The sequence below is a fragment of the Sipha flava genome, unplaced genomic scaffold (assembly GCF_003268045.1).
Source record: "Sipha flava isolate LNK unplaced genomic scaffold, YSA_version1 198_pilon_pilon, whole genome shotgun sequence".
In the NCBI taxonomy this organism is placed as follows: Eukaryota; Metazoa; Arthropoda; class Insecta; order Hemiptera; family Aphididae; genus Sipha; species Sipha flava.
In genome coordinates, this window is record NW_020272778.1 from 30,041 (window position 1) to 42,440 (window position 12,400).

General features: G+C 27.6%; 1 protein-coding gene across 1 annotated transcript in view; it reads right to left on the reverse strand.

Moving 5' to 3' along the window:
* Window positions 1–2,497: 2,497 nt before the first annotated feature.
* Window positions 2,498–12,400, reverse strand: part of LOC112681865 (midasin-like) — a 28,211-nt gene continuing 18,308 nt past the window's right edge. The window contains exons 36-55 of the mRNA XM_025552191.1: window positions 12,157–12,341; window positions 11,705–12,095; window positions 11,468–11,641; window positions 11,211–11,414; window positions 10,961–11,145; window positions 9,683–10,433; window positions 9,377–9,603; window positions 8,893–9,313; window positions 8,684–8,815; window positions 8,222–8,619; window positions 7,969–8,125; window positions 7,780–7,914; window positions 6,817–7,611; window positions 6,570–6,755; window positions 5,410–6,502; window positions 5,018–5,202; window positions 4,578–4,958; window positions 4,211–4,513; window positions 2,846–3,235; window positions 2,498–2,757 (exon numbers count right to left, since the gene is read on the reverse strand). Of these exons, the coding sequence (XP_025407976.1) occupies window positions 2,587–2,757; window positions 2,846–3,235; window positions 4,211–4,513; window positions 4,578–4,958; window positions 5,018–5,202; window positions 5,410–6,502; window positions 6,570–6,755; window positions 6,817–7,611; window positions 7,780–7,914; window positions 7,969–8,125; window positions 8,222–8,619; window positions 8,684–8,815; window positions 8,893–9,313; window positions 9,377–9,603; window positions 9,683–10,433; window positions 10,961–11,145; window positions 11,211–11,414; window positions 11,468–11,641; window positions 11,705–12,095; window positions 12,157–12,341 (6,864 nt within the window). The 3' untranslated portion in view covers window positions 2,498–2,586. The remainder of the gene's footprint in view (window positions 2,758–2,845; window positions 3,236–4,210; window positions 4,514–4,577; window positions 4,959–5,017; window positions 5,203–5,409; window positions 6,503–6,569; window positions 6,756–6,816; window positions 7,612–7,779; window positions 7,915–7,968; window positions 8,126–8,221; window positions 8,620–8,683; window positions 8,816–8,892; window positions 9,314–9,376; window positions 9,604–9,682; window positions 10,434–10,960; window positions 11,146–11,210; window positions 11,415–11,467; window positions 11,642–11,704; window positions 12,096–12,156; window positions 12,342–12,400) is intronic.

Sequence of the window (12,400 nt, forward strand, 5' to 3'; positions counted from 1 at the left end):
TTTGAAGCACAGCGAACGCGAGCCGGGTCGACCGGGGTTCGCGTTCGTTGTGCGTCGTGCTAATCATCATATTTACTGCTAAGTATGGACGGCAGTATGCTCAGTATTGTTGCAATCGCGCGCACGATTATACAAGTTTAGTGTATGATTATTCATTTTCATTTAAATTTTTCGAAATGGAATGGAGTAATGAATTGTGTCTAGATTTCATACAACATTACCAACAACACCCAGTGCTATGGAACCCAAAAAAATAATTATTATTTTTCTAAAACAAAAAAAAAAAAAGAAGCGTGGAAAATTATCTCAAAAAATTTAAGAAGGAAAGTCGAAGATATTAAAAAAAAAAATCCTAAGTTTGTTGGGTTCTTTTCGGCGTGAAAAAGTCACTTGAGTGACAGTAAAAATTAAATAATTATTATTAAAGTTTAAATTTCAAACACAATGTATGAAACACAACGTAGGTACACTGTATACGTTCACCACACAACTGAATATTCGGAGCGCAGATTTATCGCATACAAGCTTGTTGTGGGTGGTAATGTTCATACTGAGCACACACAACACACAACATGAGCACACATGCTCGGTCTATGCGTGCTCTAGTGTGTACGCGGCTTTAAGCACAACACGAGAACCCCCCTCCCGTGTGTGTAATAAGCAAAATTATTCTACACAAAAATGTAATGTTTTTATACAATCATTAAATCAGGGGTCGGCAATCTTTTGAACCACGCAGGCCATATTTTTTTCTCAAATGTTTATCAAGGGCCAAATTAAAAAAAAAATGTTTACATATGATATACACTAATAATTTTATTGCCATTATATTTGATTATTTTATATAGAAATATGAATGTAAAAAATACGAATGTTACTGGGAAAAATTGCTTTTAAGAAAACATTTAATTTTTTGACAAAATAATGGCTTACCTTTGTTTTCGACGAAAAAGTATAAATCAATCCAAGAATTATTAAAAAAACGATGTTCATCACAATTTTTTTTTTTTTTTAATCGCTATAATGTTTGGATTTACTTGTAAAATGAAACTATTACAAACGCAAACAGTCACACATACGGGCGTAATCACGGTGTAATACTAATTGCTACAAACGCAAAGTAACTATGCCCATAGATTAACTATATTAGATACATATGTATTAAATACATAGATTAATTAAATTTAAAATTTTAATTTTTAAATACATTTAAGTATATTTAATTTATTCTATAACTGAGTAGTGCAGCCATCATTATCTTCGACTCCGATTAGATAATAATAACAATTTTGTAGATTAAACTGACATTTGTCGCGGGATATTATTTACCGGATCAAATGTCGTGGAACCACACACAACGGTGTAATAACTTTGATATTTAATTATAGTTCAGCTTGTGACCAATAACGGTGTTATATAGTTATACGGACTTATATTCATGAACTTTAATGATACATCTAACAACAGTCAGGAGTTTTTGACATTTTTTCTACATTTAATAATTTAGGTACTTTTATTAAAAATACTTCTAATACTGAACAAAAACAAACAAAAATGACAGATTTTCTACTTTCATAGAATTTATATATACAGGCAGTGGCAGCTTCCGGCGTAGGGAAAGTGGCGCACCCATCGCCCAATGTATCTTAATAAGTACACTATAATAGCCCTAGTCTGACCTTAAGTGGTTGGGGTAGCCTGGTCCTCCAGGTTGGGGATTTAGCGCAGGGTTAACAACCCTGCCTAATAAAATAATTTTCGTTCAGAATTCTAACACCAAGCCTCGAGATAGATTATTTGGAAAAAAGACTGGAAACTGGAAATTGGATTTATTTTTTGGTACTTGGAATTTACGAACTTTATTTAAACAAGGAGCAGCATTGAATTTAGTAAGAGTAGTAGAGAAGTATAAAATCAGATGTATTGCCCTGCAAGAAGTGAGATGGGAAGATGCAGGATCTAGTAAAATATCTCAAACAACTATAATTAATGTAAATATTGGAAAAGGACATAGATTAGGGACTGGTTTCGCGATATATGAATTAATAATCCACATGGTGAAGGACTTCAGGGATATTAGCCCTAGAATCTTCACGCTAACACTAAGGACCAGAGATTTTCGAATAGTTCTAATTAATGTAATTCTTAATGTAGTTCTAATTTATGTAGTTTAAAAACAAATATTAATTCAGAACAGCTTATATACACATAAACATTAAATAATATCCCTTAAATATTGCAAGATAAAAATACTAATTATATTACTAAATTCAATTTACATGAAAACATTTAAAAACAATTTGGCATAGTATAATCATTAAGCTCTAATTATATTAAAGTAATTTTAGTAGTAAGATTAAATTATATGAATTACAACAGTAAATGATAAAAAGTGTAAAAATTAAGTTTTTTATATTTTAAAATCATTAATATAAAAATAAATACAAAATATTATTTGAAAATAAACAATAAAGATTGATTGTGCTTATAATTTTAAATAATTTATTTATTGATAAAATTTATAATTATATTTTGAATGTACTATGTATCTATGTTTTATTTTACTTAATATACTAATGTAAACTATTACATAGTAACGAGTTCAAACCACTCTCTGAGAGCATCACTTAAAACACCAGGCAATTTATCTACATCTCTTAAAATAACATAGAATGGAAATGGAAAATTGTCCATGTATGATTCAATACGAACTGAATTATTTTCAAAAATTGGCACTTTAATATCTAAAATAGATTCCTAAAAAAAAAAAAAAAAAAAAATGTAGGTTAGGTAAATAAAAATTGACCTATCGAATATGTAAATAAATTTGGTGTTTAATGTTTACCTTTGATACAGGATTGTCAATAACAATAAATACAATAAATATTCCATTAAGTTTTGCAGTTCTGATAGCATTTTTCACAACGTCAGGTCCTTCACTTTTTATACCGCGTCCATCACTCATTATAACCAATAATTGAGCTGGTCGATCACCAGAATCTAGTCGACCCCGGTCTTCAAATACTGCTGTAGCCAATTCAATTAGTTCACCAACATTGGTCTTTTGTTCATCAAAGGTAAAGTCATACGTTAGTCTAACACCAGTTTTGTCAGTAAAAGGTTCACCTAGTGGATGAACAATTCTGGCTTGTTGACCAAAACTCATAACTCCCAATTCACCAGCTTCAACTAATGTAAGTGCTTTACTTACAAGTGCCAGAGATTCAAAGGCCAACTAAAAATAAGATTATTATTCTAGTATTGATGGTTGGACAAATTTGTATTTATATTTCTAAAAATTTGAAAAGTTTGAATCAAATTTATTTAATAACTAAATAATAATTTTTAATTTTATAATTTATATATATTAAAACCAGGGATCGGGACTTAAAGCATTTGCTTATTTTATGGATTAATTTAAAATGTAGCAGAGTGCTATAGAAGTGTATGTCAAATTATAACACGTACAATTATGAAATTTGAAAGTGCTTTTTTTTTATTTTTTCAGCAATTTTTCAAAAAAATGCTTATTTTCAGTGTTTCTGATTATTTTTGCTTATTTGACCAGTTTTTTTTATATACATTTTTATAGTTTTCTCCTGTAAAGTCGTTTTCAATAGAATTAAAATTAGAAATAGTTCTTATCTTATCTACATTGTCACGTAGTTCGTCACAACAAAGATGTTCCAACGCTGAAAATAGAACTGAGTGTCAAACGTCAGAATGATTAAGAACAAAGAGAACAGTTTACATTTAATTTAATTTTTTAGTTAGAATTTTATAGTTTTTTTTTTTTTTTAATAAATATTTTTGCTTAATTTAAAATATTTTAAATCTTATTTTACTGCTTATAATGATGTTTTAAGCGCTTGTTTTAATGATTTTAAGTGCTATAAGTCCCGAGCCCTGATTACAACCAATATGATTAAATTTAATAGTAATGAGATATCAAAATCATTGTGCATAATATATATTTAATATTGAATTATATTGGTTTTAAAATAATATATATTTATATTATACATCAAGTGTCATCTTTAATCCAAAAATATAAAACTAAAAATACCTAAGTTCGCAAATAATTTAAAAATGAATAAGTAAATATTTTTATAAGATAAAAAAAAATTAAAAATTAAATTTAGTTCCAAAGTAAAAAAAAAAAAATAGGTTTATTAATAAAGTTAAATTTAAGTTTTGATTTTCAACTTACAACTTTAGCATGACTATCCATCATGCTACTTGAATTATCGACTGCCATAATAATTTGGTACTGACGTTTTGATGGTCGAGTTCTTCTAAGCCAAATTTTATCTTTTTTAAATTGGCTAGCAATATAAGGAATAACACGTCTCATATTTATTCGACGTCCAGTTCTGAAATCTCCTTGCAGTCTAGATGCTTTACTTGGCTCTAACACCAGTCGTAATTGTTCACTTAACTCCTGAGCTAAATTCGATGTTGTGTTCATACATTGATTCCAAATTTCATCTTTCTGAAATTCTTCATTACCATTCTAAAAAATAAATTATAAATAAAAATAAACAAAATTATATTTAAAAATATTTATAGAAACATACATCAAACCATTTAGCCATTTGATCTTGTATAAGCTCCTTCTGATTTTTAACATCAATAGGATATTTATCATCGCCTTCATTTAATTCAACAGTATGGTACATTGTGTCCATGCCACGTTCGACAGTAGAAGTCAAAACAATTTCACCATCTACGTTAATTTGTTCTTCTATTTTATTCTCGTATTCTTCAAAATTATCAAAATCATTCATCAAAAATTGATTATTTTGTTTTCTTGGTTTAAATTTTTCTGGCAAAACTTCTTCACCATTATTAGTTTCATTTTCGTTAATTTCTTCTTCAATTTCCATCACTTCATCTTCTTTTAAGTCCTCACCCATTTGATCATCATTATTAGGTAAAGGCCTTTTTTCTAGTTGTTCCTAAAGATAAAATAAAATGTGTTTACCGAATACTAAAAGAATCAATAAAATGTACTAACATTTGTTGCGGCATCTAATGTCTCTGTATCTCCTTCCTTGGAATTTTTAACATGTTTAAACAAGTCTCCTTTTTTTTTATCAATATTTTCATTTTCATTAGCACCATTTTCATTGTCATCTTCAACCTTTTTATCTTGAGTGTCTGTGGTTTTTAATCTTTTTTTCATCGATCCATTACTCTCAGCTTAAAAAAAATTAACAACAATTTAAATCGATATCTAAAAGTTAACTAAGAACAAAAATATGTTTAAATAGTTATTTAATTTTGTTTGAATAATTTTTCTTAATAAATAAAAGCTTAGTCTAGATTATTATTATATTCGTAAAGTATGATTGGTCGCGAATTAAAAATTCATCAACACGTATATAGAAAGATAAACAATTTTCTTACCTAATGATCTATCCACATCCTTCTCACCCGGTTTCATTCTTCTTTTTTTATCTCTAGTTCCTGGATCTTCACTTTGAGCGCCTTTATCTTCATTAACACTATGCCCTTCTTTAGTTTCTTTACTTTCTCTTTGAGATCTACCAACACCCTGTTGTTCAGGACCTGTAGCTTCCTCTTTGTTTTCTTCAAGTTTTTCATTTTTATCTTCTCTATCTGTATTTTCACAAACTTGATCTTTAGAACCACCATCATTATGATTTGAAGGTTGGGTTTCTATTTGACTAGGTTCATCTTCTGAAGGCTTAGCTTCTTCAATATCTTTTTTTGTGTCTTCTTCTTTAGGTTCTTCTCCAGTTTTATTTTCATCTTTTTTACCACCATCATTATTAATAATATCTTCATTGCTTTGTTCATCTGATTCTTCATTACCATCATCTTTTGTCTCATCAATTTTGTTTCCATCATCATTTTCTTCATCACTTGTATCTTCTAAATTATTTTGGTCTTCTTTTGGAATATCATTATATTCATCATCATTGTTTTCTACATTTTCCATATTTTCTTTCATAGCATCTATATCAAATGGATTATCTTCTCCTTCATCATTGTCATTCATTTCACCTTCGTCCAGTTGAAGATCATTAGGTAAATCCATGGGTTCTGGCTCTGGTGGTGGTTGTAAATCTCCATGATGGAAATCTGAATGATCTTCACCAGCTTCTTCTCCATTTTCATCTAATTCATTTATATCTTTATTTTTATTTTTCTGGTCAATTTCATCTTTATCATTTTGTTCTTCAGCGTTTTCTTTATCACTCTTAGCACCAAATTCTTTTTCTCCAGTTAAATCTCCACCTTGACCATCTTCTTCCTTTAAATCTTGATTTTCCTGTTCATCACCATTTTCATCTTCAGTATCACTACCCCATAACTTTTCATCTAATGTTTCTGCACCATCTCCAGTCTCTCCCATCTCTTTATCTTGATCATCATCATCATTATCATTACTATCTGAATTTTCATTCTCATCTTTATCCATATCATGTAATTTACCATCAAAATCATCAGACATTTCAATACCTTTTTCTTCTTCCTAAATAATAAACAATAATTTTATTTGAATATTATAATTTTTTAAATTAATTGTGTTTATTTTTTACCTTAAGATCCTTGTCTTGTTCTGGTTGATCAGAATAATCTTTTTTGGCATCTTCTAGTTGATCCTGACTTTCTATTTGGTCTGATACATCTTTAGTTCCTTCTCCTTCAGTTAAACCCATACCACTTTTCCCATCATTCTGTGTACCATCTTCACCTTCCAACAACTCATCAGGTATACAAAATCCCTAAAGTAAAAATATTAATTAATTTCTTGAAAATAAATTTAATATAATTTCAGTAACTTACATTTGAAGCAAGATCAGTAAATAAAGTAGATAGTAAATAGTTAAATTTTGATAAAGCTCGGTAAACCATAGTTTGTTGAGTGATTAAATATTGTACTAGTAATGCATATTGTTCTAAAAGCGGATGACAACATCTTAATACATGATTGCCTATTAATGACTTAAGCACATTTTCAAGTCTCTTAGTAATATTGGCCAAATTGCAATCTTCTAAGTCGGAAGACAATGGTTGAATGATAAGACGTTTTAACAGTTTATCATTTTCATTATCGTTTTCAGGGTCTGAATTTTTTTGGTAAAGTTTTTCAACGGATTTAAGAATTTGATTTATCAAATTATTAATTTCTTTAAAATTAGGTTCATTAACATAAGGTGCAACAAATTGGTCCATGAACCTATTTTCAGGGTTAAAATTATCATCATTACTTAATATCCTTGTTTTTTCGTTGGACTTGGAAATATATTCCATAAAAACATTACTCGTAAAAACTGATTTAATGTAGTTTGAACGAAGTAAGAAATTTACATTACATAACTTCATAGCACGTGTTGAATCTTTATCGATTATAAAATTAAGTTCAGATAAACCTTCATTTATAAAATCATCGAGATTTGTATTAACTGTTTCAGATGGTTTAGGTTCTTTGTCATTAAAAGAAGTATGTTGTGTATTTGAATTTAATAATGATGTAACAGAATCATTTGATGTGAAATCTATATTTTCATCACAGTCTTGAATTGCAACTTTAAGTTGGTGTAAAAAATTTAAGCTGTTAGCAATGTAATTGATGGGTAGCTGTAAAATAAACATTGGTTAATTTAATTGAAAATTTTATTAATTGTATATTACACATAATTAATACTAGTAATAATAATAAAAAAAAATTATGTAATTTAAAAATAATATTTAAATAAAAATGTATTGATTAAAATTGTTCATCAACTAAATTTGAATAAATATTACCAGTAATTCTGGTGATGGATCGAGTATAACATCATTAGAATCAGTAATTTTTTGAGATAAGTTCATCATACAGCGGAACTTTACTAGAGAATCTATATTTGAGGCCAAATTTTTTTTACAATTCCATGTCACATTCTGAAAAAATTATAACGTTAGGCCTGATAACAGTTAAAAGTAAAAGTTATTTACCTTGAGGTCATTCACAAAACCTTTAATACGATTCATTTCTTGTTGACCTAATTTTGGTGTTTCAGAAGCAACATTTAGAGCAGAAGTTTGGGAAACGGATTTTAAGAAATATGATTCACAATCAGACCAAGCGCAGCGTAGATTATCATCAATACATCTAAAAAAAAGAGTAGAACAATGATTGGAAATTTATTAGTTTTTTATCATTGGTTTATTCACTAAAATACAACAAAACTATTAACTTTATGCTTACTCAGGAATTAAGAATTGAAGTGCTGCATTTATATCTATTGGTGGTAAACGAGCAAATTCAATAGAAGAATCCATTTTTTCACATCCTATTAAACCAGCTTTATAAGACAAGCCAATACGATTTAAAACTTTGAATAGGTCAGATAATGCTTTCCGTTTTCGTTGTAATATTTGCTTGGCTTGGGATTTTTGCTTTTCTTTTGAAAGATCCGAATCAATTTTTATGTCACGTAATTCGTGTGCTGATTCCATAATACCATTAATAAAGTCATTCAAATCAGTTATATACGAAGTATAAGAACATTTAATCATTATTTTAAAAGACAATTTAAGTAACTTTTTAGAATATTTATTAATGTTTCTAAGAACATTAATATTCGCATTTGTTGAATCAATGTTCTAAAAAAGAAATTATAAATTAAGTGCATTAATATTAAACTAATTTCATAATGTATATACTTACCAAAAATACTTCACAGTTTCGCAAATATTTATTGAGTTCAAGAGTAGGTAAAATATAAGGATCAACCTTATTATCTATTATGGATGATGATTTGATTGTCATAGCAAATGATGCAGAATTATTTAAAATTTCCTAAAAATTGATTAACTTAAATTATTTAAGATAGTCTTAAATATTTGTACAGTTGGGTCTATTAATTTTAATATTACCTCATACTCTCGAGTGTATTTATGTAATGTTTGTTGTACTTTTGTTACAGTTTCTTTAACTGACCAATAATTAATATCATTCCATTTAACTATTTTTATGAAATCTGCTAATTTCTTTTTAGTATCCTTACTTAATGTTTCAATATGAAGATTTATACAGTCTTTAAATTGAGAATAATACTTATAAAGATTCCAAGAAGCATTACATAATTCAGTTTGGGTTGCTGATTTTTCCTTGCAAACTACATCACAATGAAACGTATAAAGCAATTCTAGTCTTGCCAAATATTGACCTAATGAAGAGCTTTCCATAAACTTTTGTAAAGCTGTAACAAGTTGCTGAAAAGTTTCTTGTTTGTGAAGGTAATCTTGAAAAATTGAATACAAATGAAACCACCATTTAGATGAATCATTTTGTACCCTAAAATTAAAGTTAATTTAGAGGTTAAAAATAATACCTTTCATAAAGCTTTTTCACTCTTACTTTTTTAGTGATGTTTTTAAACAATCCTTCCAAGAACTTAACTCTAGATTACGATATTCTTGAATATAACGAGTTATGATTAATATTATACTTCGTACACTCATACCATGGTGAGTAATTTCTTCCCATTCATGAAGCTTAGATAATAAAAGTTCAAAACCGATCAAAAAACGGCTAGCAGGACTTGACCAATCAAAGTTCATTATTCTTTCTACTATTTTCATTGCCTATTAAATTTATAAGTATTATTTAATATAAGTGAAAAAAAAAACTTATTGTTTTTCTTATGCAAAAAGAAAAACTTACTGTTTGTAAAGTTGGATGATCAGGCCATTCACATAATAATGTGATAAGGTGATTTTCAACACTTTTAAGGGCTTCATATGTTTTTTTGGCACAGTCAATATTAGAATCTCGATAAAAATCATAATAACCTTTGTTATCAAGTTTTTTTGGATTATTTGCTACATTGGTAGCCACTAAAAGCCATGGCATCATTTTTATATCCATTGAATGATCCAAATACATAAATTTAGACATTAGAAGTTTTCCAAACATACAAAATCTATCAGAAAATGAAGAATATAATCTTGTTTTAGCATCAGTGAGATGAATTGAAGTAGAAGATTTAGGTAACCAATGAGCTAAAGCAGCTGGTCGTATTAATTCTGAATGTAATCGACAAATATCATTAATATCTTTATCGTTAAGATTATAGACTTCTATAGTTTCTGTATTCTGTAAAATATCATGATCAAGTGTTTGAGGACCTTCTATATCATTAAAATCAGAATGTTTAGTAATTGGGAATTGACGAGCCACTCCTTGAGCAAGTTCAATTTCAATTGGTATTGTTTCACACATTGACTTTTGTTTGTATATACTGTCTTCTTCGCGTTTTTTATTTTCTTCTTCTTCTTGAAGTTGCTTCCAATTATTTATAAATTTTTCAAGAATATATTCTATTGTACTAATATATTGACCACTGATTGATCCATCTGCTTGACCACTCAAATATAACATATTATTTAATTCTTCCAAACATAATTTGTACCACCTTAAACAGTTACATGACAATTGTATTTAAATATAAAAGTGGACAAGGCTAATGAAAAAAATGTGTATTAAAATAATGGTGATAAAATAAAGAATACAAATACAATATAGTCTAAGTTAAAATAGAAGTGAGAATAGTCAAATTATTTTTAAAAGTTTGAAGGTAACTAAAACCGTTGTAATAAAAGAACAAGCCTGAGCAACAGTAGGGATAATTTTAAAAAAGTAATACTTTATCTCACAAGGTTAAACATTCATAACTAATATATATTAAAGATTAAATAGTTTAAGTTTGAATACAATGATACAACAAATATTTTTTTTTTTAAATAAAACAAATAATTGTTATAATTTTTAAAATTGTAAACTTATTCAACTGATAATAATTCTTAGATCTTTTAGTGCTTAGTAAAAAATTAAATAAATATCAATATAGATTTACAACCAACTCATCATCCGAGTAGGATCAATGTATATGTTATTCACTTGACTTAATATCTAAAATTAAAAAAAAATTTTAAGTAATACCTGAATTTATCGCTGATATTCATTGAAACCTCATTATCCATGCTCGTCATTTGTATAATGTTAGGACAAAATCGAGGATATTTACCAAATAATTTTAATAACTCAACTTCATTACAGGAAATATTTTCGTTTTTGTTGATTGCCCATTTATAATGATTTTTCAACATTCTCATTCCATATCTCATCTTAAAAATTTTTTTTATAACAATTAAACATTGAACAAATAACAATTAATAATTTAAATTAATACTTGATTAATGGAAAGAAGTATTCCTGAAAGAATATCAGGATATGCTGCGTAATGTTTATTTAAATCATCGTGAAAATTGGAGACTGAATTTAGCCAGTTATCCATTTCATTCACAAGAGCTTCATGGTCTGTCTTATTGTTTGAATCAATCATGTTATAGGTGTTACTTTCCAAACCATACATTTTTGAAAAACGAATTACCTCCTAAAAATCAATTGTTAATACTAAAATTTGTGTAATAATAAAAAATAACTTGCCTTTAAAATAAAATTATACATTGGAGGATCTGGTCTATAACCGACATTTTTGTGTTTTCTGTTTAACATTTTAAGTCTTTCATCATAGTAGTTTTTAAATGGGAATATTTTTGATACACCATTTGCTTTGCAAAATAATCGTTCAGCACATAATCTACTATTTAATTTCTTTTTCTAAGAATAAAAATGTATCAACTAATAAATTATAATAATTTAAATAAATAATAATTAAAATACCTCTGCCTCAGAACATTCAATACGTATTTTTGTTTTTTGCAATGGATCAACAGAGCTAATTGCTGAAAATATTTCAAGTAAGCACATTCCTGATAGTACCCATAAGCGACCGGCACTGAATTGTATTTCTTTAAATATAGTACGATCAAAATCTGTAGAATGTACTTCATTTTTGTGCAAATCTAAATATCTTTTAATGTTTGCTATTTCTTGTGCAGTATCAAAAATAACTTTGACCATATTTTCACTGTAGTTAACTTTGGCAGCAACAGAACTTTTAATTGCTTCATCATCTCTCTTTAAGTGAAGTTGTTTCAAAGATGAGTCATTTGGTAACAAAGGACTGAAGATTAATTTCACAAGCTTCAATAATGTTTCAATATTTTCAAATCTACCAAACAAGTAATATAGTTAAGTACAAATAATAATAAATGTATGTATAGAAAACTAACTGATTATCTGAATTCCACTCTGAGAAGTTCCATATAAAACTTTTAATGCATTTTAAATTATGACTGCTTTTTTGAATAAACCTAATAGGTGTAGGGGAAAATGTATAAAATGATTCAGTTTCCTTTAGTAGAATATGAGTAATAAAAACTGTGAACAGCGGTTGTTCAAATGAATACAGCATTTCCTAAATAAAAAATATAAAATTTAAATTTATTGATAATTAATTTATATCATTAATAAATA